The sequence below is a fragment of the Bactrocera dorsalis genome, chromosome 3, assembly GCF_023373825.1.
Source record: "Bactrocera dorsalis isolate Fly_Bdor chromosome 3, ASM2337382v1, whole genome shotgun sequence".
In the NCBI taxonomy this organism is placed as follows: Eukaryota; Metazoa; Arthropoda; class Insecta; order Diptera; family Tephritidae; genus Bactrocera; species Bactrocera dorsalis.
The window spans coordinates 6,802,486-6,828,555 of record NC_064305.1 but is presented as its reverse complement, the minus strand read 5'-3'; the positions used below and the strand labels follow the sequence as shown (position 1 = coordinate 6,828,555).

At 36.8% G+C, this 26,070-nt stretch overlaps 1 protein-coding gene across 6 annotated transcripts in view; it reads right to left on the bottom strand.

Annotated features, from left to right (window-relative positions):
• Window positions 1-1,240: 1,240 nt before the first annotated feature.
• The window catches only part of LOC105226811 (uncharacterized), an 84,618-nt gene continuing 59,788 nt past the window's right edge, over window positions 1,241-26,070 (bottom strand). Inside the window, exons 1-8 of one of the 6 annotated variants that reach the window (XM_011205866.4) lie at window positions 20,487-20,597; window positions 7,420-7,502; window positions 7,081-7,166; window positions 6,737-7,000; window positions 5,414-5,840; window positions 5,048-5,332; window positions 4,774-4,936; window positions 1,241-2,734 (exon numbers count right to left, since the gene is read on the bottom strand). In XM_011205866.4, coding sequence (XP_011204168.2) covers window positions 2,635-2,734; window positions 4,774-4,936; window positions 5,048-5,332; window positions 5,414-5,840; window positions 6,737-7,000; window positions 7,081-7,166; window positions 7,420-7,480 — 1,386 coding nt within the window. In that variant the 5' untranslated portion in view covers window positions 7,481-7,502; window positions 20,487-20,597 and the 3' untranslated portion in view covers window positions 1,241-2,634. Of the gene's footprint in view, window positions 2,735-4,769; window positions 4,937-5,047; window positions 5,333-5,413; window positions 5,841-6,736; window positions 7,001-7,080; window positions 7,167-7,419; window positions 7,503-19,997; window positions 20,598-26,070 lie in introns of those variants that run through there. The other 5 variants (XM_029550436.2, XM_049452928.1, XM_029550439.2 and 2 more) reach the window with 5 other exon arrangements.

Genomic DNA, 26,070 nt, shown 5'->3' with positions numbered 1-26,070 from the left:
TTTATTTATAATTTTTATTATGTTTTTTATTAATATTTTGTTTAAATTTTTTTGTTTTTTTTATTTATTTAAAATGCATTTGTACTTATTCTTATTATTACTGCGACTTTCTTTTATTTATTTTAGTTTAATTTTTATTTAATTATTCCATTAGTTTTATATGTTTGTTTTATAATTTATATTATTATAAATTTTGAATTTTTATTTTATTTTTTTTAAATGTATTAACACACTAGTTTTATATATTATTTTTAAGGTTTTAGTATTTAGTACTTCATAACTTTTTTATTTTATTTATTAATTTTTTTACATTTATTTATTTATATTTTATTATTACAACAATTTTTGATTTTATTATGATTTTAAATGATTGAAGCTTAATCGTAAACGAAATAAACTCGTTTTAAAGTAAAAAAAAAAAAAGTTTTTTTTTGACTGACATTTACGGGAAAATATGCGAAAAACTAATTATAAATTTGAAAGCGCCTTTATTTCAACTGTGACTACAATCCTGTTTATTTATACTTATTCCCATTATTAATAACAGTTATTTAATTATTTTAAAATGATTACTATTAACCTTCGTCAAGGTGGTATATAATGCATTATAAAAAAGGTTGAAAAAAAAAAATTTTTTGAAAAATAATTAAATTAATATTTGAATTAATTTGTTTCTCTAATTTTTGAATTAATTTCTTTAATTTATAAATTTTTAATTCTAATTTTTGGTTTGAAAAATTAAATTTTGAAATTAAAAATAAATTATTTAATTTTGATACCAAAAAAAATATTTAAAAGGTCGCAAGCTGGTTTTAGGTCGGTTTTATTTAAAAAATTTTTGACTTAAACATTATTTTATCAAATTTTAATTCTGATTTTTGGCTTAAAAAATTAAATTTCCAATTTTTAATTGTCGAAAATAATTTAAAAATACGAAACCCTTTTTAAGTCGTTTTTATTTATTTTAAATAGTTTTTTTATTTTATTTTTATTAATTTTCTTATACTTATTTATTTTTTACATATTTTTTAATTTTTTTATAGTATTTTTTCAAATTCAAAATTCTTTATTAAATTTCATTATTTTGTTATTAACTTTTATGCCTTTTCCTCCTACTTCAATGCAGTTACAGTTAGCGTGATTAATAATATTTTTAAATTTTTTAGTTTTATAAAATATATTGTTTTTTTTTATTTTTTATTTTTTTTTTATTATTTATTTATTTTTTATTTTTTTATGGTATTTTTATATTTACTAAAATTTACTATTATTCATTAAATTCCATTTTAATTTTTATTATTTGCTTTTATGCATTTACTGCCACTTCAAGGTAGTCAGTGTGAATAATAGCCAGTAAATCGTTAGCCTTTCGGTGCTTCCCTTTGCATTGCTTTGAAACCATTGCCATGGGCGGCTAAGGACGCGCTGCACTCCCACTCACGGAAGCAATGCCTCAAAATCATCGCTCAACTTTGTTGTATATATGCATATTGTATGTCTGTTTGTATGTTTGTATGTTTGTATTTAGTCTGCGTATATTGCATGCACGTACACTACTAATACAAATACTTATACATACATATATATATATCTATTTATACTAATTATTTATAATTACTTTTAGTACACACATTCATAGCAACATGGAAACTAATTGCGTTTTCAAGTCTAAAATCGTAAAAAATTATGTTAATACAATATAAATATATAATATTTCTTTAAAAATTTGTAATGTTTTAAAGTAATGCTTTAAAGTAATTTCGTTTGCTGTTTATGTCTCACATTAAAGTTCTTCTCACATTAAATTGTAATGTTGTTTAAATCTTAATTTAATTTCCCATGTTTATTATTAACTATATTTAAGTAATACTTTAGCTTTTAAATGTTTTTATATATATATATAAGTTGTTTGTGTTTTTTTTGTTATTAAATTTTATTTTTAATTCATTCATAATGTGAATATGTAGAATAAAACAATTTTTGCGATGTCAAGATATTTTTTTATATCAATTTCATTAATTTTAAGACTTCGCTTATATTTTGCTTTGCTTAATGTATAGTATATATATATATTTAATAATTGTTTTTCTGCTTTGATTTTAGTAATATAGTTTAAGTGTTTAGTTTTTATGTGTAAATAAAATATATTGCGTTTTTAAGTTTTTTGTTTTTGTTTTTGCTTTGTTTTTGTTTTCAAAGTTACTTGTCGTGTACACTTATGTTGCCAGTTAGTCCCTAAAGATGTGTTTCTTCATAATACTCGTAATGTGTCGTTAATTTCAACATTCCGATAAGTTTAGGTATAATTGTATAAATATCTGTATAATTAATTTATTTGCTTTTTTTATTTTATTTTTATTTTTATTTTAATTTTTTACTTTATTTTTAATTTAACAGTTCATGTTTTGTTTTTGTATTTTCTTGCTTTAAGTTTAATTTATATTTGCGTTGGGCGAGTTTTGGTTTTTAAATATATATTTATATATTTATATATATATATTATATATTAAATATTAATCTTGTATTTTGTGATTTCTTAATTGTAATACATTGGTGTGTAGGTGGAGGCGGGCTCAATAAGGATCAACTTTTTTTATTTCAAAATACCTTGTCTTTTGTGTGTGTGAATTAGACTTAGACTCCTTGTGCGAGACTTTCCTTAGGAAATGTTAGCATCGACTGATCCATAGGTTGCGATGACAATATAAATGGGGAGGTAAGCATCTGTAAGGGACTGAGAGCGTAGAAGAGTGATTTTACGGTTTGCTGCATAACTATAATATATGATACTGACACTATAATTATATTCATCAAACAAACACTCGTCATACTCGCGACTTGGCTTCCACGTCACTATTGACAGCCATTATGTTATACGGTTGTGCAGAGACATAACCGATATCAACACCTGATGAATGGGCTGTACAAGTTGTCGAGAGAAAGAGGAAGTTTAAGGTTACCCTTGGTAGTAAGAGTGAGTGGAACGACACCACTCTTGAGCAAATGCTAAGGGATAGCACACTGAGGTGGTACACTGATGGCTCGAAGACATCGGAAGGAATAGGTGCGGGTATCGCGGGTCCGCGTACCAAGCTCGCCATTCCGATGGGGAACTTTCCGAGCATTTCTCTTTCCTCTTACGAAATCAAATCGCTACTAGTGCAAGAGTGTAGAAGAAGGCTTGACAACCTAGCCGAAAAGAACCAGGTACACCTTATCTGGGTGCCTGGTCACAGGGGAATAGCCGGCAATCAACTGGCTGACGAGCTTGCCCGCTCCGCAGCCTCCACTGCCATGGTGGGGCCCGAACCATTCACTGGAGTGGGTCCCCATACGGTGAAGGAACTGCTCCGCAAAGAGGAAAGAGCGTGCAGGGAGGCACACTGGCAGCGAGCGCACGGGATGCGTCATGCCAAACTGTTAGTGGGGGGGTATAACCAAAAGAGGTGGGGGGGGTATAACCAACCTCCCAAGAAACAAACTCAGGCTCCTGGTCGCATTCTACACCGGCCACTGCAAGCTAAGAAGGCATTTATCAAACATGGGCCTCTCAACTTGCGCAAACTGCCGGTTCTGCGACAGTGAGCCTGAAACCCCGGAGCACCTGCTATTCGACTGCAACGCAGTCTGTAGGCGCAGGTCAAAGGCCCTCGGATCCATGTTTCCGGATAGGGATCACACTGCCTCGCTAGCACCCAGTAGGATATTGGACTTCATCAATATGCTGGGGCTAAGCGAGCCTTTGTGAGCTAGGTGAGGGCACAATAGACCCGTGGCCGCAGTGTATGTCTCAATCAACAATCTATCTATCTAAGATTTTGCGGAAAATTTTCGGTCCTTTGCGCATTGTCACCGCAGTACAAGATATACGACGACATTGACATAGTTCATCGAATTAAGAGACAGTGGTTACGCTGGCTAGATCATGCTGTCCGAATGAATGAAAACACTCCAGCTCTGAGAGTATTCGACGCAGTACCCAGTTCGCTGTTTGGCGCCACTGGAGCGCTACACTAACGGAAAACGCTATCGACAACTCATCAAAATGAAGTAAGCAGTTGCCGAAAAACGCCCGGAATTTGGCAATAATTTTTCATCATGATAAAGCTCGGCCTATTGTTGCAAGGTTGCTTAAAAACTTTTGGGAAAACAGCAGCTCGGAAGCTTTGCTTTAACCATCTTATAATCCGGACCTTGGCCCTTCTAACTATCATTTGTTCTGGTCGATGTGGAACGTATTCACTGGAATATGGCTCAGACGTGTATCCAAAATTAGCTTGATTCATTCTTGGCCGCAAGGAGGCGCAGGATGGGGAGTCTTCTGCCAGGATCTATAGGCTTTGCGAGAGGAACCTTTGGTCAGCAACCGGTTGTGGAGTTGCGAAAGCGTTCTGGCCAAGGGTGGAACGTAAAATGTATATTGAACCGCTAGCAAGAGTCACATTGACACTGAGGCTTTGAGACTAAAAATATTGACGACATGTGACGGCCTTTTTGATCCAAACCTAGGAGTTCTAGTCGTCACAACGGGCAAGTGTCTCCAACAGTCCAAGTGAGAATTTCGTGATTTGACGAGAAACCAGCCTATTTACCTAAACTAACCTATTGTTGATAAAACTAACAGAATTCGACCACAAAAGGTTAGTTAGTCACTGAACTTATCCCTTTTTCTTAATTTATCTGTATTTTATGCCGCCAAGTGCTGTTTTTCGGCGATCTAACTTTGTTTGGACTATACGAATTTATTAAAAAAAAACCAATGTATATACTCACTCAGCAAATCGGGCCGCTGTGGCTGCTGCAATCGGATTTCGTACCGCATGCAAAGCCTGCGAGTTCTTGGCTCTGGCTAGTAAAGTCATTACAGTGCGTTTAGTTGGATTCATGCTAGAACGTGGTACACCCAATAGTGGCCGCTTGCGGGCCAAGCCACCCGCTGAAAAACAGAGAGAAACAGCGAAAAAGGGAGAGATTAAAAGGGAGTGTACATGAAATCGAAATATTAAGTCAATACTGTAATCACAAACGTCGCCACAACAAAACTCACCAATATTGATTGCCTTGACGCTGCGCAACGCCGGATGCAGCAACGCACCAGTGGGTGGATCCAACAAACCCAATGTGGCTGCCATGGGCGCTTCAGCCTCCGTTGGCAATGCTATGCCGCTGGCTGGGTTGGGCTGTTGTGTTGCCGTATGCAAATCAGTCACCGTAGGCACACCAGCGGCCGTCGGTGCGGCTGGCTTCAATATATTACCAATACTGGCTGCGGTCAATTGGTGTTGTAATGCAACCGACATAGCTGCTGGGTGTACTAGTGGGAAGGAATTCACTTTAATTGCCAAATTATTGTGGTTACTCGCTCAAGTATATTTGTATATATAAGCATGTGTGTGTACATGAAATGACTTACTAGCTGTTGCTGTGCTGCCGGCACTCGCTTTCTGACAGAGACCATCGGTGTTGGTCGGCAAGAGACTGGTGTGATGATGAGTTGCTACTGTGGCGACGGGCGTGTTGGGGCCACGAGCCGACGTTGGTGGTGGTTGGTGTAGTAAATGATGTAAATTGCGTTGTTGTTGTTGCTGTTGTTGGTGTTGATGCAGTTGTTGTTGCTGCTGTTCATTGCTTAAACTCACCTGTTGTGCCTCGTTCTTATCCAGTGTATTGCATTCCATACCATTCGGTTCCAGCTCGAGCTTCTCATCATTCGATGTATCCATATCGGTGACACCACCGCGATTGGGACTGTGCTGATCGTCGGTGTAGGTCAGCGAAGTAGAGGAACTCAACGCTTGCATTTCCCACATTTGCTCTTGTCGTATGTCGTCGTGATAGTCCTAGAAATTTATATAAATAAAGGGTTAAGTATAAGGGACTGGAAATAGAATTCCCTTAAGCTGCGCCTTCAGCTCCTTCAAGGGTTCTTTGATAATAGAGGAACAGCTCAGGTCTTGGATCACTAGTAACACAGGGCATACCAAAAAGCTACTTGGGAGTAATGTTGATGGCCAGACCAAAAAATTTCTACCTCTAAGCAAAAATGGGTTTAGTAATATTGTAGGGATCATCACAGCGCTTCTGTCTTTAAGACCTGCCTTCACAAAATTGGAAAGTTTCCGCCCTCACAAAACTGGAAAAGTGGTTTCGGCGGAATGCAGAACATAAGCGAAGGATGATGAAGCGGTGGAACATAATATTTGCGAATGCCCAGTCTTTAGCCGGTATACATTCCACGACTCCCAATGCTCCAAAATAAGGGACATTGGACAGCAGGGTGGAAAAGTTAGGTAATTTAACAAATCCACTGAAGTACTGGATAAGGCTTAATTTGGTTACCAGGGAGCCCAATGGGACTAATGATGGCCTGAGAACGGCCGCATGCGGTCTGGTGCTCTTCAGGCTACCTTTTCTACCAACAATATCGGACTTGGTTCAAAAATGTCTTAGCAATGTCTAATGGAATCAGGTTTTGAAGAGGTCTTCTATTAAAACCGGGTCCCAAAAAATATTTCTTTACAACAATTTCTTACTACAATCACTTTTTTAACCCTAAAGACTGGGTACTACCTTACAAAATCTATATTTAAAATAATTTCTCACTACAATCACTTTTAGGTATTTCGGTATTTCACTAACCGAAACTTTCTATTCTCGTTCAGCGAATCAAATTTCTACATCCAAGCATACTGTTGGACTAAAGTTTACGAAACAAAATCTATACCACTGTACTTACCGGCACCAAGAACCTTCGCACTTCGGCTAGCGCATATGCTATGCGTGCATGCGCTTCTGCGGGCGCTGCAAATGTGGAAATTTCTACGTGCAAATCTTCAAAGAGATGGGCATAACGACTGTCGCCACTGGCACGCAACTCCTCCTCCTTTTTACGATCACGCATCGAGCCACGACCTAATACAGCCATTTTACACATTGTCTCCTCTTGAAGACGCTTCATAGAATTGCCCTTGGGACCCAAGAGTTTGCCAACGAAATTGAACTATAATAAAATTGAAAAAAAAAAGTTCAAACAAAACTTGATTTTTTGTCTCATAACGGTTGTTGTTGCTGTTGTTCTACCTTTGGATGATCGCGCACCGGTACCGCGACCTTTACTGCCACTTTAACTGGTCGATCCCGTGTTATATCCAGCATTTTTAATTTTTCTAAAAGATATATACAAAAAATTATTCAATATTATACTTGAGAACTATTAAGGTAAATCTATAGTTTCAAGTTATTAATGCTATATGACATTTGAACTACTTTCAGCAACTATTCGAGCTCCATAATGTAAATTTTAGGTCGACGTGGTCTTATCTTATACCCCAATAGGGCTTCCACGAACAAAAATTGTTCAATTTGTTTAACAACAAAGCATAAGCTTTAGCTGACAAATTTTCTAAATATTTGACTTACCCATGCTTTTTGAAGAACGATCCTCTAAGGCGCTCATATTAGATTTTGAAACAAGCTCCATATTGTTTGACAACGTAATGTATCTGAATAAAAGAAAGTAAGAAAAAGCTTAGTGAAAATTACAATAAAAAAAAATAGAGAAAAACTCAATCACGATTTTAGGTGTGTGTCTTTGATAATTTTTTCCATAATACGCCTAATTGTAGAACTCACTCTCTTTGTTAAGAATGTGCCTTTGATAAAAATTTTTTTATGTTGTATAAATTTGCGCCTAAGTGTAGGCAACATTATTACTAGTCAACGAAAAATATGTTAAAAATGAGCCTAATTGTAGGCAACCGTATAAAATTACAACCGTTTACTCCATAAGAACACCGAAAAGTCGAAAGGTGCACTTCGACGAAAGCTTTCAACTCACACATACAGTTTTACAGCATTATTTTATTTGAAAGTATGCAGAAAATGAGTTCTTTTTTATTTTTATTAAATTTGCAAATTTTCTCAAATCGCCTGCTCACTTGATCAATTAAAAACTTTTCGTGTCATTTCAGCAAAATAAACTCCAAAAATAGCTGCCCAGGTAAATAAGAATTTCCCCAGCTTAATTTTAAACAAAATTGAATTAAGTCACCTAACATTACACATACATACATATAGTAACATAATACCGTGCTCGTGCGCCTAAATGTACATTAGGGTGATCCAAATCAACTGTAAATAATTATGTTTTTTTTTAGATTTTTGTTTAATGAAATAGCGGCACATAATTTATAGTATTTTAAGAACTTTTTGTTGAAAAAAAGTAAATTTACAGTTTTTCTCTAGTTATTTCTTTCAGAAACCTCATTTTATGTATTCACATAATTTTGCATCTGTAGACATACATAGCTATTAAGTACTCGGCTGCAAGGGAAGCTATTAGACTCCGATTATATCAGAAGCCCTGGCAGGGACACATTGAAATTCTCCACTGCTGCGTTTTCATTCCTTCAAACCTGGATTACTGACGCGCAGAAACTTTTTCTGAAAATTCCTTCACGGCTCATACATCAGCGAGGGTATTGTGGGAGGGGTGACGCCGTTGGAGAAGGGTTGCAGTAAGCTGTTTCATGAATAGAATAGAATAAAGTTAAGAGGGAAAGTTGGCGGTAGGGTCTTTTGTCGGAACCTCTCCATCTACTCTAGTTTCGGACTATTAGACCGCCATTAAGGCAAAAGTATATACCGCTCCGGAATGCAGTTTCCTTCAGAGAGTTGTGCACTCATTCTGACAGCCAAGCGATTATACTGGCTTTGAACTCGCTGACTGTGGACTTAAAGCTATTCAAAGAGTGAATGACCTTATTAGCAATAGCTCAAAGCTATTCAAAGAGTGAATGACCTTATTAGCAATAGCTCAAAGCTAGTCAAGGGGTGCATTGACCCATTAACAATAACTTCAAACTTCTTCCATATTAGACTCGTATGTGTGCCTGGTCATAGCGGAAACGCTGGAAACTGCAAAGCTGGCTGAGCTGGCTAAGGAGGGCTCCCTTTCCTCAATTTCATTCGATTGGAGTCAAGTCGGTTCTCCGATGTCTGATTGCGTTCTGGCGTTGGACTTTTGGACCTCCAGTGAGCTCTGTGAGCATTTGTCAACAACCAAAACTTGTGCCACTGCGAGATCCTTCTGGCCCAGAGTGAACTGTCAGAAGTTATGCGGACTACTGGCTCTTAGCAAAGTCAGTCTCGGCACTATTATGATATTAATTAATGTCTTCTGACTGGACACAATCCAATAGGTTTACATGCAGTGCGACCATATATTCTGTAGATGGTTCTTTGCCAAAGCTGTATGGAGGAAAGCGAGGTGGAATCATCTGTCACTTCTTTTCGGTTCCCAGCTTTTGTCAGACAGAGATTGAAATATTTCGTTAGACATACCTTTGGGAACCTGGCGAAGCGATTACCAGCTTAATAAATTTGTGGTAAGCACAAACGATAAGAATCTGGTGATCAATCTTTTAGAAATATATGGGTAACACAAAGGAGTAATTTCTGTCCAACCTAATCTATCCAGAGCGCCCAATGCTTGCTTGCCTGTTTTATTGCCTTTATCTACTTTTCTTTGCTTATTTCTGTGAGCAAAAAATGCCGTTAAGTATATGCCAAAAGAATGCGTAGAAAAGAGCTTTACCTGCCATACACGTTAATCGATCAAATTCTCATTTTTGTAAGGAACACTTTTTTATTTGACGAGATATCTTTACGAAATTTGACATAGACTATTCTCAAAGGAAGCATTACAAACGTCGAACAAATTGTTTACATCGGACCACTAAAGGCTAAAGCTGCCATATAACTGACCTATCCAAATCAATAAAAATATTGGGTAGTCGAAAAAGTCTTTTCGTATTTCTAATCAAACTTCAACTTATTTTTTTTATCTATAATGAACAATAGTGAACAAAAAAGTAACATTTTGGTTGACCCCTTTTCGCCATTTTTCCGCTAGAAGCGTTACTCAGTGTATAAATTTCCTCAGTGTAAATATTTCCCATCGAAACAATGTGATTGGTAACACTGGAGATATACGACTGCAACGGCACCTATTGACAAAATACGAAAATACTTTTTCGACTACCCAATATATTTTTATAAACTCATAAAAGATTCAATATCCAGTTAAAATTCTTCTGTGAAATTTTTGCCGTTATAAAACCCACAGTTATTAACATTAGTGTGGGATGTTTTGAAAATTTTAAATTTGGAATTAATGTTTTTCCTTTTAGAAATTTTGATCCTATAATCCACACCGAAAACTCACTAAAAATAATTGATATATAAAAAGTTGGCATGTACATAGAACCAAAATAAATAAACTTTTATACATATGTATGTATGTACATACCTAGCCCCAAACTTAGTCGCTGAACCATAAAGCACTTCAAAGTGGTAGGTGTCAATTCTCTAAGGACTCTTCATTACAATTTAACTGCTAAAATGTTTCTCACCTCCCATCAGCATATATATTTGTATATACATATACATACATATCATATATATGGATGTACAAGACAAGGTCGCAGGGAATAGCAAATTGCTTTCCACTTTATAATAATCACAGCACAGCCTACACACATTCATACTTAGAACAACACACATACTTAGAACCACACACTTACATACTGGTAAGGTAATGACTCAAATATTTAACGCAACACTTAACGGCACATAGAGCTGTGAGTACGCTTGTATTTATGTATGTGTTAGGCAATACACTTATAGATAATTAAAAAATGAATAAATTAATAGAGTCATAAATATTTATTTTCATATTTCGAAATGTATACACAAACACATGCATGCATACAAAAACAACATGACATAAATGTATGTAAGTATGTATTTGTGGATATGTTTGCATGTGTATTTGCTTAGCGCAGAGTGCTGATAAATTCGCAATTAAAAGCACTGAACAAGTTAATAGAGCACATAAAACCAACTGCTTATTATTTATCTATGCAAGTGGGCCAAAGTAAATATGCGCCCACACATACATACATACATACATACATAGTTATGTATATGAATGTGTGGGTGTGTTATATGCGCGCTGTAGGCGAATAAGCGTATAGGCGCAAAGACTCACGTACATACATACATACATATATACATATGTATTATTGGCGATACCCGCACTTACTACGGGCAAAATTGTCACGCACACACGCGCATTTCATGCAACTAGTGCGCTTTCCGCTTAAGGGATTTAATAATTTCAATTTATTTTGCACATTACTGCACGTAATTAGGCTCTTGAATAATGAGATAAACGTGAAATATTGATATTTACACCAGAAACCAAATATGTCAACTGTAAAATTGTGTGGCCACATGCGCACAACAACATACAAATGCATATGCCAATAATTATTTGAAATTTTCAATATTTACCGTTAGTCGCTGGGTAAATATATGTTGGCCTTAACTATTTTGGCAAAAATAATATTGAAATTAAGAATTTATTAATTTTTAGTGGCAGCATATGTTGAATAAAATTACACTATTCAACAAGGCTGAAGGAAAAATTAGCGACTGATATGCTCAGCGGTCTGTGGGGTATTTGAGGTGTTTGATTACGAAAATTTTTCATCATGCACAGCTATTTTTGTCATTTTAGTAAATAATGGTGGACTATGACACCAAAAATCCTACTTTTTTATAAAAAATGAGTCTATAATTTTAGAAATTAATCTAGCTGCAGCAAAGAATTATAATACTCGTAGGACTGAATTTCAAAGTGCATGTTGAAAAAGTCTGTGGCAAGACATGTACAGTGACAGTGGCCCAGTTAGGAATAATGGCTAACATTGATGGCCTTAGCCAATGTAAGGGAGCCCTACTAGCTAAAGTCAGTCAGTCAACAGTGAAGTACGGGGCTCCTCTATGGAGGATATCACTGCGCCAAAAAAACAATTGCCAATAAAGCAAAGGCAGTATCCGGGTTATGCGCCAGCATCTGATCTTATGCCGACGGATTTAATGGTCTCAGAATTAGGTAGAGTATATCAAAAGTCTAAAGCTATGAATAGACGTCTAACGGCTGACGAGCGAAAAAATGAGAGGCAAGCGAGCTTCGAAGAGTGGCAAAGACAATGGCAACGCATAGGCACATTAAGAACGTACAAGGTTGGATTTAGAGACAACACGGAGAGACAGACTTTTATCTGACGCAATTCTTGACGGGTCATGGCTGTTTCAGGGAATACCTACAGAAGTTCAACAACGTTAACGACAAAAAATGTTAATTTTGCAGTAGTGCAGATGAAAACACCGAGCAAATATTTTTTTCCTGCCCGAGTTATGTATTGGAAAGAACTACAATGGAACAAGAAATAAACCAAAGTATAATTGCTGTAACGAAATTACGTTGTTGTTGCTTTAGCGCCAGGAAACGTTACCGTAGTAATTTCGAGAAATTGTCCCGGATTGACAGTCCTTGGCCGGATAAAAATCAAGGTCAATTCCGGTTACTTAGACCCAACTGTCGCGGGAACGGATCAAAATCACGTCACCCCGATAGACTAGCGGTATTTTTTGAAATTCAGTACTGGATATTACCACTTAAGGGGGCTATACCAGTGTGACATTTTCAAAAAAAAAAAAAATTTTTTTTGTTTAGCTTTTCCGACAGTTTATATTTCCAAAAATATCCTGTGAAATCGGCAAGGTCGTACCTTGAATAGTTTTTGGATGGCACCGTTCTAAAGAGCGACCGCTTGGAGGTGCAAACCAATATATTATATAATATGAAAAAGAAACTTTAAACGCGTTTTTCTCGAAACGATAGTTTTCAAAATTAACAGATCGACTTCAAATTAAAACTGAGTATTGTTGAATACATTTACTACACAATGACTTACGATCTTTTTGATTGGTTGAAAATTGTCAATTTGGCATTAAAAAACGACCAGTTTTTACCTAAAAAAAATGATTTTTTTTTTTCAAAATTACGCCATTTTGTTAAGTTTTGATATTTTTCAAAGATCGTATGTCATTGTGTGGGAAATATCTTTTAGTTTAATAAACTTTTTGAATTTTTTTGTTTCAGCAACGCATTCGGCCGAAATCATATCAGCCGTTGGAGCACCTTTTTTTTGACATCTCCGATGACAGCAAATAACTCGGTTATTTTTCAATATTTTTGTAAAAAAAAAACTTAAAATATGGCTGAAAATGTACCTTATTACATTCAAAGAAGTTGGAAACATTGAATCGAGTACTTTCTTTTAAAAAAAATCGTCTAATTTTGCATGCGTTACACTGATATAGCCCCTTAAGTCAACACGCACGCCACAAAAATGATAAGGGTAAGGAAATAAGTTTATAAATGCTACATTATTGCCTATATTATTTGGATTAACCACTTGTTTTTAAAACGTTCCGATTATACACATTAATATGTAGCGCTTTCGCCCATACTTTGTCCTTCCTTATTTGTTCCGTTTGTACGAGTATAAATTTCTGTCCGAAGTTTGAATTGCAAAGACAAACGAAAAGTTAGCTCCCCACTTTTTAGTTTCCCATGCAAACAAATGCATATTTAAATAAGGAAATATATACTTGTCCACATACATATGTATATACCAGGCGTTCTCCTATATTTTTGCATTAATATTAAAGTGTAAACGGCAATAAAATATGGATATATATGTTGATAGAAAAACAACATAAAATTGTTACTTAATCTTTCTTTCACTTCGCCACCTCCGATGTACTCGGACTCGCATTGCCTTTTCATGTTTTAGTTTTTGTTGTTGTTGTATTTTTCTGTTGCCTTACAAATCAAATATTACTCAAAGCACTCGCTTTCATTTGCACCTCATTAAACTTTAAGTACACTGCAATGTCCTTACTTCCTGCTTATTGCAGAACTTCCTTGAATTTTCTATTGTACAGGGTGCAGACCCACAAACGCAAACGCAAACACACACACACATTCACTTGTCTATACAAATACAAAGAAGCAAATGTAAGTACGTAAGCACTCGTTGAAAGCAAACATTTCGATTGCAGACAATAAACCAACAGACATGCACACAAATATTCATACATTCATACATACATAGCTCGACATAAAGTCAGTGTTGCTTGTAGGTGTGATTCTACACAGGTGAAAATATTCAAACACATGTACATATGTATGTGTGGGTATGTAGGTGCAAGTAAGTTAATCTTGTGTGTTGTATAAATGTTGAAAAATAAGATTTCACTTGCCAAAAACACGCTCAATTGGCTGCCTCATGCAAGTGAAAGTAATGAAAGCAAATTAAAACAATGAACAGAGTCTTGCATTGCGATAAATTCTACAGTAATTATATTGAAGTACTTGGAATCACGTATGTGAATGTAGTTATATAAAGTTAAATTCTTACTTCGTACGAAATTGTGCAATCAAGAGGAAATTTTATTTAAAATAAGAAAAAGTGTTAACTTCCCTTGCACGGAAGTTGTAATACCTATCGCAAATACAATAGATTTCTTAGAAGAAATTCATTTCGAAAGGCCATTTTTTATGGCAGCTACATGCTATAGTGACCCGATCTTTGGAGATGCTTTGTTGCCTTGGATAATAATCTATGAAATAAGTCGTGTTAACATTTTGCCCAATGAAAAAGTTTTCCATACAAGCATTGGTTTCGATCGTTTAGTTTATATGGCAGGTATATTCTACAGTGGTCTAACATCGGCCGTTCCAACAAACGAGTAGGTTCTTGGTCGATATCTCAAAAACTAATGTGATCATACATTATGCTGATCATTTACATACTACTGTGCCCAAAAAATAAGGAGGATGAATTTAAACTCCGCGCGTCGAAGGATTTGGTCAGTCACATTTATGTCAAATTTCATGCAAAAATTTTCATTAGTGTTTGAGATACGTGTCGTTTTGTGAGCTGCTAAAAGTGAGTTTTTCGTTTTTTGAGATGTCGAAATTTGTTGAGCAAAGAATTTGCCTTAAATTTTGTTTACGGGTTTATCATTTTTTTGCTGCGGATACGTCGAGAATGGTGCAGAAAGCCTTTGGTGATGAGGCTATGTCTAAAAAAAATATTTACAAGTGGTATAGTAAGTTCCAAGCCGGCCGTGAACGTGTAGAAGACGAAGAGCGTCCAGGGCGATCATCAACCTCAACCGACGAAGCTCACGTTCAACAAATCAAAGATTTGGTGTTGAAAAACCTTCGATTAACAATTAGAGACCTTGTTGATGAAGTTGGCATATCGAAAGGCTCAGCCAATAACATTTTGAAGGATGTTTTGGGCCTCAAGCGCGTCAAATCTCGACTGGTAGCGAAAACATTGGATTTTTTTGAAAAAAAATCGTGATCATTTCGCCAAAAAATCAATTCATATCGTTCCGCAACCACCGTATTCACCTGATCTGGCGCCGTGCGACTTCTGGCTGTTAACCAAGCTCAAAAGACCGCTCCGGGGACACCGTTTTTATACGACAGAGAATATTCAAGCCGCGGCGAAGACGGAACTGAAGGCCATCCCGGAAAGTGACTACAACCAGAGTTTCTAAGATGGGAAAAACCGATGGCATAAGTGCATTGTATCGGGAGGGGATTACTTTGAAGGGGATGAAATTGAATTGTATTTAAATTTCCTGGGTAAATAATATGTATTACAAAAAAATGTATTTTGTTAAGCTGGTAGGACTGTCCTTATTTACTATGCCAAATAAGAGCGATATCTGCCAACCAGTTGGTTGACAGCATTTTCTTAAGTCGGCGCAACTCGATAGTGGGTTGCTACTTTTACAATGGATAAAAATATCGAACAACGAATTTGTCTCAAATTTTTTATTTCTCACCAAATTTCGTGTGCGGAATCGTTGTGAACACGGTGATTCAGTTTTATTAAAAACACAAGCCTACAAGTGGCACAAAGCCTTCAATGACGGTCGAGAGATCGTTGAAGACATGTCTCGTTCTGGACGACCTTCGACCCCTTCAACTGATGAAAATATTAAAAAAGTGAAGAATATGGTGGTTGAAAATCGTCAGGCAAGTGTTAGAGAGATGGCAAGAGAGCTCGACATTTATTGCGAGTCCCTTCGAATGATTTTGGTGGATACACTTATATTGGGCATAAAACATGTTCTTGCTAGACTCGTCCCGATAAACATGAATTTTTCACAAAAAGAGTACCGTAAATAGGTCTCTTTGGATATGTTTGATCCTGCGAGTTGCGATCCCAGATTCATGGAGAGCATTATAACTACCAATGCATTTGTTTATAAGTGTAACATACAAACATGCCAACAATTAGCGGGAAAGAAGAAGAGGAGAGAAGCGGAGAAGAAAAAAAACGAGGCGAAAAAACGCCACACCAGAAGTTCTCAAAAATCAAGGTGATGCTCATTGTTTTTTTCGATATTCGTGATTTGATGCATCATGAATTTGTTGCGGAGGGACAGACGGTCAATAAGGAGTTCTATTTGGCAGTATTGATGGTTTTGCGTGACATTCGTCGAAAACGACCGGTATTGTGGAAGAACAATTCATGGATTTTACACGATGATAATGCATCGAACGCTGCCAAGAACGCAATGAATACCATCGATTAACCACCGTATACACCAGATTTTGCTCCGTGTGTTTTTTTCTTGTTCTTTAAATGAAATGGCCGCTCCATGGAACAACGTTTTCAGTCGATCGAGGAGATAAAACAAAATTCGCTGAAGGAGCTGAAGGCCATCTCAAAAAGTGTTTATGAAAATTGTTTCGAAGACTGGAAAAATCTTTAGCATGCATAAGTGTATTACATTTGGTGGGGATTTCTTTGAGAGCGACAAAAAAATGTATGAATAATTGAATATTTTGCGTTTTATCTATAATTTTCGTAAACTTTTTGTCACAACGTATATATGTTATATTGTCTTTGATAATTCCTTTACGGTGTTACAAACATCGTGATAAACTCACTAACATATTATACCTTAAGCCAGCAAGAAGCGTGGCGTAAATTCGATTAAAAATGTGCTTAATATGAAACCTCTTGTAACAACTATAGGTACTGGTATCCAAATATTCGGTACGTATGGGCTTGAACAGTTTTTGTTGGATTTGCACAATTTTTGGCCATAAGGGCAACACTTTAACCCGTTATATTTATTTGTACCCTCGAAAGGAAGGAGATGTAATTCAAAATTGTGTTATATGGGAAGTAGGCGTGGCAGCGGTCCGAGTAAGACCATCCACGAACTCGTAATTTTTATTTTTTCTCGTCATAGTCGGACCGGCCGCATACGAGGCTTGCACGGACCGATGGACGTTCGGATGGAAAGAGAGACAGTCGGACGGATGGACCAATGGACGGACGGACAGACAGTCACCCGGATTTCAACTTTTCCAGTCATCGTGATCATTTATATATGTACATTGACATAAATAACCATACATATATCTATCTCGCTTAGTTTTAGGTGACAAGTAAAACCGTTAGGTGAACAAACCTATTTTACTCTGGAGAAATATGTTGCAAGAGTATAAAAAATTACAAATTTTAAACCAAAAAAAAAATTCTGTAGCAAAAATCGATTGAACGCATAGTCTTTGTTAAAAATAATCATTTTCAATAAAAAAAAATTTTATTTATTTATTTATAAAAGCTTATACAATGTTAATAAAAAAAAAATAATATTTTGGACCATATGCTGAAAAAAATTTAAATTTAATAAAAAAAAAGAAAAATATATAAACAAAAATATTTTTTTTTTCAATCCAAAAAAAAAACAAAAAAAATGATTTTCCACAAATATGCTGAAAAGAAATTTATCAAAAAAAAAAAAAAATAAAAAAAATATTTTGAACCATATGCTGAAAAAAATTTAAATTTATTAAAAAAAAAAATAAGAATAAAAAAAATATTTTTTTCAATCCAAAAAAATTATTTTCCACAAATATGCTGAAAAAAGTTCATATTTAATAAAAAAAAATATTTAAAAAATTAAATTAAGCAATAACAATTAAATTTTAATAACAGAAATTAAACGCTTAAGTACTCAGCCTATTACCATACATATGTATGTACATACTCATGCTGCACAACCATACACGCCACATTTTATTGGACACACATACACACTGTCACTGGCAAAAGCAGCACAAAAGCCTTTTTCAGTAATTTTTTTTATTACACTAAAGCTTGTCGTAAATGATTTTGTAGCGTTTTATTAATTCCTCCCAGTGGTGCGGCAGCCTTTGTTTTGCGCTTGTTAAACACACGATGACATAGGCACTTGAAGATAAATTATGTATAGCTTAAGTGTTAAGCTTGTTATGCTGCTGCTTTTGTGCTAAATTGTTTGTTTGTTTGTTTACTTATTGGCGCAACAAAGCAGTCTAAATACACGCACACGCACATACATACAACAACCATACATTTATATATATATGACATACAAACTGAACGATATACATATACGTGTATATGTATGTATATATAAGTAAGCATAAATGCAACCTTTTTCGAACGCGGAGCGCCCACACGCCGACTTAAGCGCTCGCAAAGCTACACTACTCACTGTTTATTGTTATTTTATTATGATTATTATTTTTGCAGCAGTAAAATTTTGCGCTCTTGCCAGCCTAAACGAATGCGCAGCAATGTACAATGGGTTTGTATGCCTGTGTTTGTGTGTGTGTGTGTGTATGCAAGCTGGTGCGGACCCTGGCAAAACCACAATGGTTTTGTATACATATTTAATTTACTTATTTCCGCAATTTCTGCCGCGTGCTTTTGTCATTACTGCTTACGCTGTTTTTGTTATTATTTTTGTTGTTGTCATTGTTGTTGTTACCAAAGCACATAAAACTTGTCAATTAAATCGGCATTGTGTAGTCATTAAGTTGAGCGCTCAAGTTGTCTTTGCATTTTTTCTTGCCAATCCTGTGTTTTTTTTTTCTTCTTTGCATTGCATACTTCAAGGCGCACCACAGCATTGCTGCTGCTGTCGTTGATTTGTTTGGCTTGGCGCTTGTGCCTTTTTATGCTTTATGTCTCACTTAGTCGTGGCTTTGTTGTTATTACACTACTTGTGGTTGTTATTGTTATTGTTTTTGCAGCAGGTTTGTTTTTTGCCTTGCACATGCTCTGCTTGCTCCTGCGCTCGTACGCTTTGTATGCAAACAACTTGTATAACCCATTGCCTTTTCACGTCGCCTTTCAGGCACAAAAGCGCGCAAGCACAGTAACATACATACATGAATATTTATATACACACACACAAATATTTATACACACACAGGCATACAAATGTGTGGTATGCATGCCAGTTGTGCGCCTGTCTGTAGGCAACATACAAATTCATTCATTCATGAGTTGGAATTTCAACTTAACACTTGGCTGCGCCGCTCTTGGCGAAATGCAGTCACCGCCTGCTGCCTACTGCCTCCTGGCTGCTGTTTTCCTGTGTCTTCTTCGCCTTTCACTGCCAACTTTGTCAACGTAAGACCATTTTGCAGCACTCAGTCTCCGTTTTTATTAATCATATTTTATTTTTGCTTTTTTGTTTGTCTCTCTTTTATAGTTTGTATATCTTGTTGTTGTTGTTGGTGTTTTGCAACTTCAAGTAGTGGTTTCAACGCAGCGCAGCACCCATAAATCACGCATCAGTTGTAGTCGTTGTCAGTCCCCCGTCGTACTCCCCTCCCACCTGTTTGGTATGCGTGTACATGGCCAATGTGGCACGCTGTCACTCAGTCAACCGCCCACTCACTCGCTCGCACATCGTTCGACTCGCTCACACGCGCCGTGTCACTGTGTCGAAATTTTGCTGAGTGTGTGTGTGTGTGGGTGTATTTGTGTAGCGCTAAGGTAACTTCTTCACTTTGTGTGAACTTTTTCGCGTAAATTACTACTTTCATCATTGATGTACATAAATATTTTCATAATTTTTTCTAATTTGCGCTTTAGTACACCGCCGCTCACGCTACGTGCCAATTTCGCGAAATTTTTAGAGCACTTTTTTAATTTGCCTCAATTTCCGTTATTCTCATTTTACAATTTTCACCGTATTATTTTCACCTTTGCTGCACCTATGTTGTTGTTCTTGTTGTATTCGCTTGCTTGCTGCTGCTATAATTGTATTTTCGCTTGTTAATTGTTGTTGTTGTATTATTTTTGTAAGTAAAATTTTGTTGTTGCTTTTTCTGCAAGTGAATTTTTGTTGTTGTTTTATTTTTGCAAGAAAATTTTGGTTGTTGCTTTTTAATATTTGTTGTTGTTTTATTATTGCAAACACATTGTTGTTGTTGCTTTATTTTTGCAAGTACATTGTTGTTGTTGTTGTTTTATTTTCGCTTATTAATTTTGGCTATTTACGCTAACTGCTTTATTCTTGTTGCTTTATTTTTGTTTATTTATTTGTTGTTTTTGTTTTTGCTACACTCTCGCTACCTTTGTTACTTGTTGTGTTTGCTTCACTCCACTTTTGCTAGTGTTGCTAATAAATTTCTTGCTGTTGTTGTTGCATGCTACAACTATTTTTTTTTTGTTTTTTTTTTTCTTGCTCACCAAACATGAATTTCTTTGAACACTGCTCTGCTAGCTGACTCAGCTGACACTCCGCTTGGCACGGCGCTTCGTTAGCTTCCTTTCGTTTGTCGCGAGCAACTGAATTCGTTGCTCTGCCAGCATCGCCATTTAAGATACAATATTTGCGTCCTCTTGCGTGCGCGCTGTTTCCTGCCACATTGCTGTTGTTGTTGTCGTTGAGCTTTCAAGCTCTCCTCACTCTTGCTCGGGGTGGTTCTAAGAGTTTTTCTAATCTGTGCCATCGTAGTTTGCTACTCTTCGGAGTCGCAGCGTCAAATTGCATATTGTTGCCTGTGTTGTTGTGTCGTAATACTGGGAACAGCCACTGCTTACAGTTAGCTCTGTGCTGGCAGCACCTGTGTTTGCTGCCAAAGCACGCATGTGTGTGTGTTCGTTTGTCGCACACGCGAGTGGAAGGTTAGTCGTGCTATGTGCGCGCTCTTTCGGCCTGTATACACGTGTATGAGTGTGTGTGCATGTGTGTGTGTGTTTGAGCGATGCTCTGATGCATTGCTGATGCAATGCAGCTGTTGATTGAAGAAACAGTGGAAAAACAACAAAGACGCTGCAAATGACGGATAATGCGTTTTCTTTCTTTACAAAGAAAGCAAGCGCAAGAATCGCCGCCAGTGGCAGCTAAGTTGATTTATTTTGTCAATCGTCAAATGCCAGATAATTTCGAAATCCTTTTGTGCAATATTGTTGCTCATTTTAAGCCTAGTTTATAACGCAGCTGAAATAGCTGGCGAACTTGGATCAAAATCTCATTGGAAAAGTAAAAGAACATAACAAAAATGAAATGAAAGATAGTCTAATGACGATTTGTGTTCAGAAAAATGGATGAAACGGGAGTTCGGTGGTTGCGTTTTTTAGTGCAAAAACAATTTATTTCGATTTCCGCCGCTCGCAGGAATTCGGACTGACGTAAGGAACGACTGGGCTTCGACGTTTTGAGCCAAATATTGTTCAGCGATGAGGCCCATATCTGGCTCAATAGGTATGTGAACAAGCAAAATTTCCGCATTTGGAACGAGCAGCAACCTGAAGAGACTCAAGTGCTGCCATTTCATCTAGAAAAATACAAAGGTTTGGGGTGGTTTCTGGTGCAATCATCGGCCCGAATATCTTTAAAAATGATGCCGGTAAGAACGTAATCGTCAATGGCGACCGTGATCGCGTCATGATCAGCGACTATTTGACGCCTGAAATTGAAGCACGTGATTTCGGCGACATTTGGTTTCAACAAGATGGTGCCTCTTCCCACACATCGCATCAATCAATGGATTTATTGAGAGAACACTTTGGTGGAACGGTCGTTTGGCCACCAAGATCTTGTGATATCACGCCGTTAAACTCTTTCCTGTGGGGAGACGTACGTAGGCTGCTATATATATATCTCTGACGTAGGCAACACTAAGTGTTGCCAGGTGCAATCTGACATTTCCATTGGAAAGTTTGACATTTTTTAGCATAATATCACTCAGAACGTTTTGTCATTTAATCGTGAATTGTTTTATTTGCAGGGAATTAAAAAATTCATCTCGGCCAAAAAATGGAATTAACTCGTGAACATTTTCGTGCGATCATTTTTCACAACTTTCGACGTGGATTATCACGACAAGAGTGCATCGATGAACTAAAATCTTTGTATGGCTATGAAGCACCATCCTATAGCACTGTGAAAAACTGGTACAATCAATTCAATCGTGGCCGATGCTCGCTTAAAGACGAATTCCGTGAAGGTTGTTCAAAAACAGCCGTTGTGCCAGAAAACACCGATGCCGTACGTGAACTGATAATGCAAGACCGTCATGTAACATACCTTCAGATAGAGGCATGTCTATGCATTGCTCCCACCAGCATACATTCGATATTGCATGAACACCTGGCCGTAAAAAAGGTCATTGGATCCCGAAAAATTTGACAATCGCTCCAGAAAAGGCTCGTGTGGATTGGTGTAAAGAAATGCTGAAAAAATACGATCGCGGTGCTTCAAAAGACGTTTATAAGATCGTCACAGGTGACGAATCATGGATCTATGCGTATGAGCCCGAAACAAAACAGCAATCGACCGTGTGGGTCTTCGAAGACGAGCCAAATCCAACGAAAAAAAAACAAAAACAGCCCTCGTATGAAAGGAGAGATACCTTAAGGAAATTTGACAGAACAGCGGTGCAATCTCCGAAGAAATCATTCAGATCGAGTCACTATGGGATATAGCTGTTATACAAACTAAAAGAATCAAGTGCTTACTTGCAAAACTTTTTTATTTGACGAGGTGTCTGCTTGTTTAAGGCAAAATGTCATTCCCCGAAAAAATGATCCCATCGGATCTGTATAACATCTACTCTTAGTTTCCATTTAAATTGACCGATTAAAATCAAGATAAAGATCTTTTTAAGGCATAAAGCGGTGTACTATGCCATAAAAAATGCACATGCGAAGGGTATTAAAGCTTCGTCGAGGCCGAAATTTACTTTTTTTCGTATTTTGATAATCAGTTGAGCTTGTAATTGTTGTCGGTTTTTATAATGAATGGCTATGAATGCTCTGTTGACAAATGTGGATCATGCTTGGTTAATATTCACATCGGCTTAGCCACTGCGATTGTTACCTTTTAACATTAGACGGTGAATAAATTAAGCACAGCACGCGGATACGCCTGGAATCCGTATTTAAGAATTACACTCCTATAAAGATACTTATGAAAACTGCTGCCATAATTACAAATTATACCCTACGCACAGCGCTGCAAGCTAATCTCGACCTAACCTTTAATCACGTGCTCATGCCTGTGGGTACACCTAATCAAATGAAAGTCAACCGAAAAGGATGTACTAAGATGCCAGCCATTACTCATAGCTATATGGGCGTTTATGTGTATACATGTATGTATGCATGTGGGTAAACAAATGTCGGTTGTGTCAGTTGGTGGTTACACTGCAGACATTATTATGGATGTTTATTTGACTGTAATGCTGGCATTTAAACAAATATTAGATGATTTATAATATGCTCAAAAACAGCTGTCTGTACAGCTCTATTAATGTGAGCAGGCATGTGGTGCACCTACACACAAATACACACATAAACTGCAGTTGTACGGCGCCGGAAAGTAGGCGAAGAGTTAAGCAAACTTGTACTTTGAGCTCCGAACCACTCGAAGCTCCACTCGAGAAAAGGGTTACATTTGAAGAAGACAAGGCAATCCACACTGACAGACTAACCGTTGTCAGCTTTGTCAAATGCACACAAACATACATACATACAGTCGCGCGCGCGCGGACACGCATACTAAAACGGTATGCAAATAGGTTATGTTTTGTGTTTGACAGTCAGCCCAAATTGTGCGTTTAATGTATTTTTCTGTCCGCGTGTTTGTGTGTGGGTGCCCATGTTATACATACACACATTAGGCTGTGACGATGCCAGGGCGCACAAGCTTATCGAAGGAGTTAGTCAGTTAGTTGTCGAACGATAGGTAGAAAAATCAATTAGTTAAAAAGCTTTCTTAAGGGTGTGTCATTGGGTTCTGGCGAATCAAAAAAAAAAATAATTTGGAGAAACTTACTATGATTGTGGTACAGAAAGGGCTGGATCAGATGTCGTACTACCCGTGTCGAGGATCAATCTAGCTGGTCTCGAACGGAGCTTATGGATACCTGGCGCCCTCCGTAATAAGATAGCCTTACTTATGTAGCGGGACTACTATCACCTACACCGTGGGTCCAAAATAACAAACACAAAAAAGATTTAAAGCAGTCCGGATCTCCTGCAAAAAAAACCGGAGTGAAGTAGATATTCCCAGAATAGAGTAGCGTTTGGAACGACTTCGACGGGAGCGAAACTCGGTTTAGGCGCAAAGGTTATCACCAGCAAGGGAGTTGAAGCTAAGACTGGCTCAAGAAAAGCACAACGCTAGCGGCAGCCGGTACCAAATCCTGTTGCCAAAGCGGCCTTGCCAAGCAGCAAAGGAAGGGAAATGTCAAAAGTGTTGATGCGGAGTCTGCCAGGGAATCCCAGGATATGACCAGCTTTTACCACGAAAGACCTGGCAAAGGTATAGTATTCAAAGTATTGTAAAGTCCGTTACCACGACCGTCTGGTCTACGTAACCGAAACGGACCCGGATTTTTATCCGGCCAAGAACTGTCAACTCGGCATAATTCTGCCGCTACAATAACAACAACAGCAAAGGAAAAGTATGCGGCGAAGCGACATGCAGATTACCTGTTGATAAAGGTGCCATGTTAGCTGAAGAGGCTAAACTGTCAGCCAAAAGATCGAAGACCGAATCACTTGCTGATGTGGTCCGAAACCGCATTATCATTGGTGTGCTGTATGAGGTAAATCCTAATGAAAAAATTCCCAGAGCCAATGGAAATGTGTGCAACTGACGATGGAAATGCTATTAAGTAATCCGGATCCGCCATCATATGCACGGAAGACATCAGTGTAATGGGCTCCGAAAGCTTTGAACGATTTTCTACAAACGGTGAGTAAAATTTCTCCGAAACGGCTAGCGTGACCTATGTGAAATGGGCTTCTTAGATATATAATACTAGTCAGGTAATGATCGAAGATCGGACCGAATTAACATCTGCGATTCTTTGCTGAAACGAAATGAAATCGAACCATTTCTGAAGTCTGTGAAAATTACTTGTCGAAGTTTTTCGCCGAGAAACCAGAAAAGTTTCACACTGATGGAATAATGTCTCTAGAGAAAAAATGTCAAAAAATGGTCGGCCAAAATGATATATATTAGGTTCATTAAAGTTTATTATAAATATAAAAAAATAAGTTGAAGTTTGATTATAAATACTAAAAGACTTTTTCGACTACCCAATATATATGCCATATCGTAAAATTTCAAGTTTCCGCTCTCAAATATAAAAAATATATAACCATTTTATAACCAAAACTCTAATTCTGTTTCAATATAAGATGTTTCTATTATATCATTTTTCCCTCGCTTATACACTTATGAAAAGTGATATTATGCTATTTTGCATTTTAAGTGACGTTATGTTATAATATAAATAATATTTGTTTAAAAATTTATTTTTCTCCAAAATCAACCAATAAGACAAAACATTAATTTCCTAACAATTATTGGGTAGTCGAAAAAGTCTTTTCGTATTTTTTAATAGATGTCGTTGCATATCTACCAATCACATAAAAAAAATAAGTTGAAGTTTGATTATAAATACGAAAAGATTTTTTCGACTACCCAATATTTCGAAATAAATATAAAATACTGCCTTTCTCCAACACAACGTACCCTAATAGGCATTAATGTCGGCCTATATGTATAAGTGTATAAATATTTTCATGCATATTAACGGTAATCTGTGTTCATTGATGTGAGAAAAAACAATTAATCACAAGGATTTGTACAAAAACACTGCATAAACCCCACGAAAGCAACAAAAATATATATAAAAAAGCAAAAAAAAAGAAAAATTACAACAACAACACGCTGTCAAAGCCATGCAACCAATGTCTTCATCGTTGTAATGCGCGTATCAAGCGTGCCTTATGCCAGCTTATTGACACTCGTTTA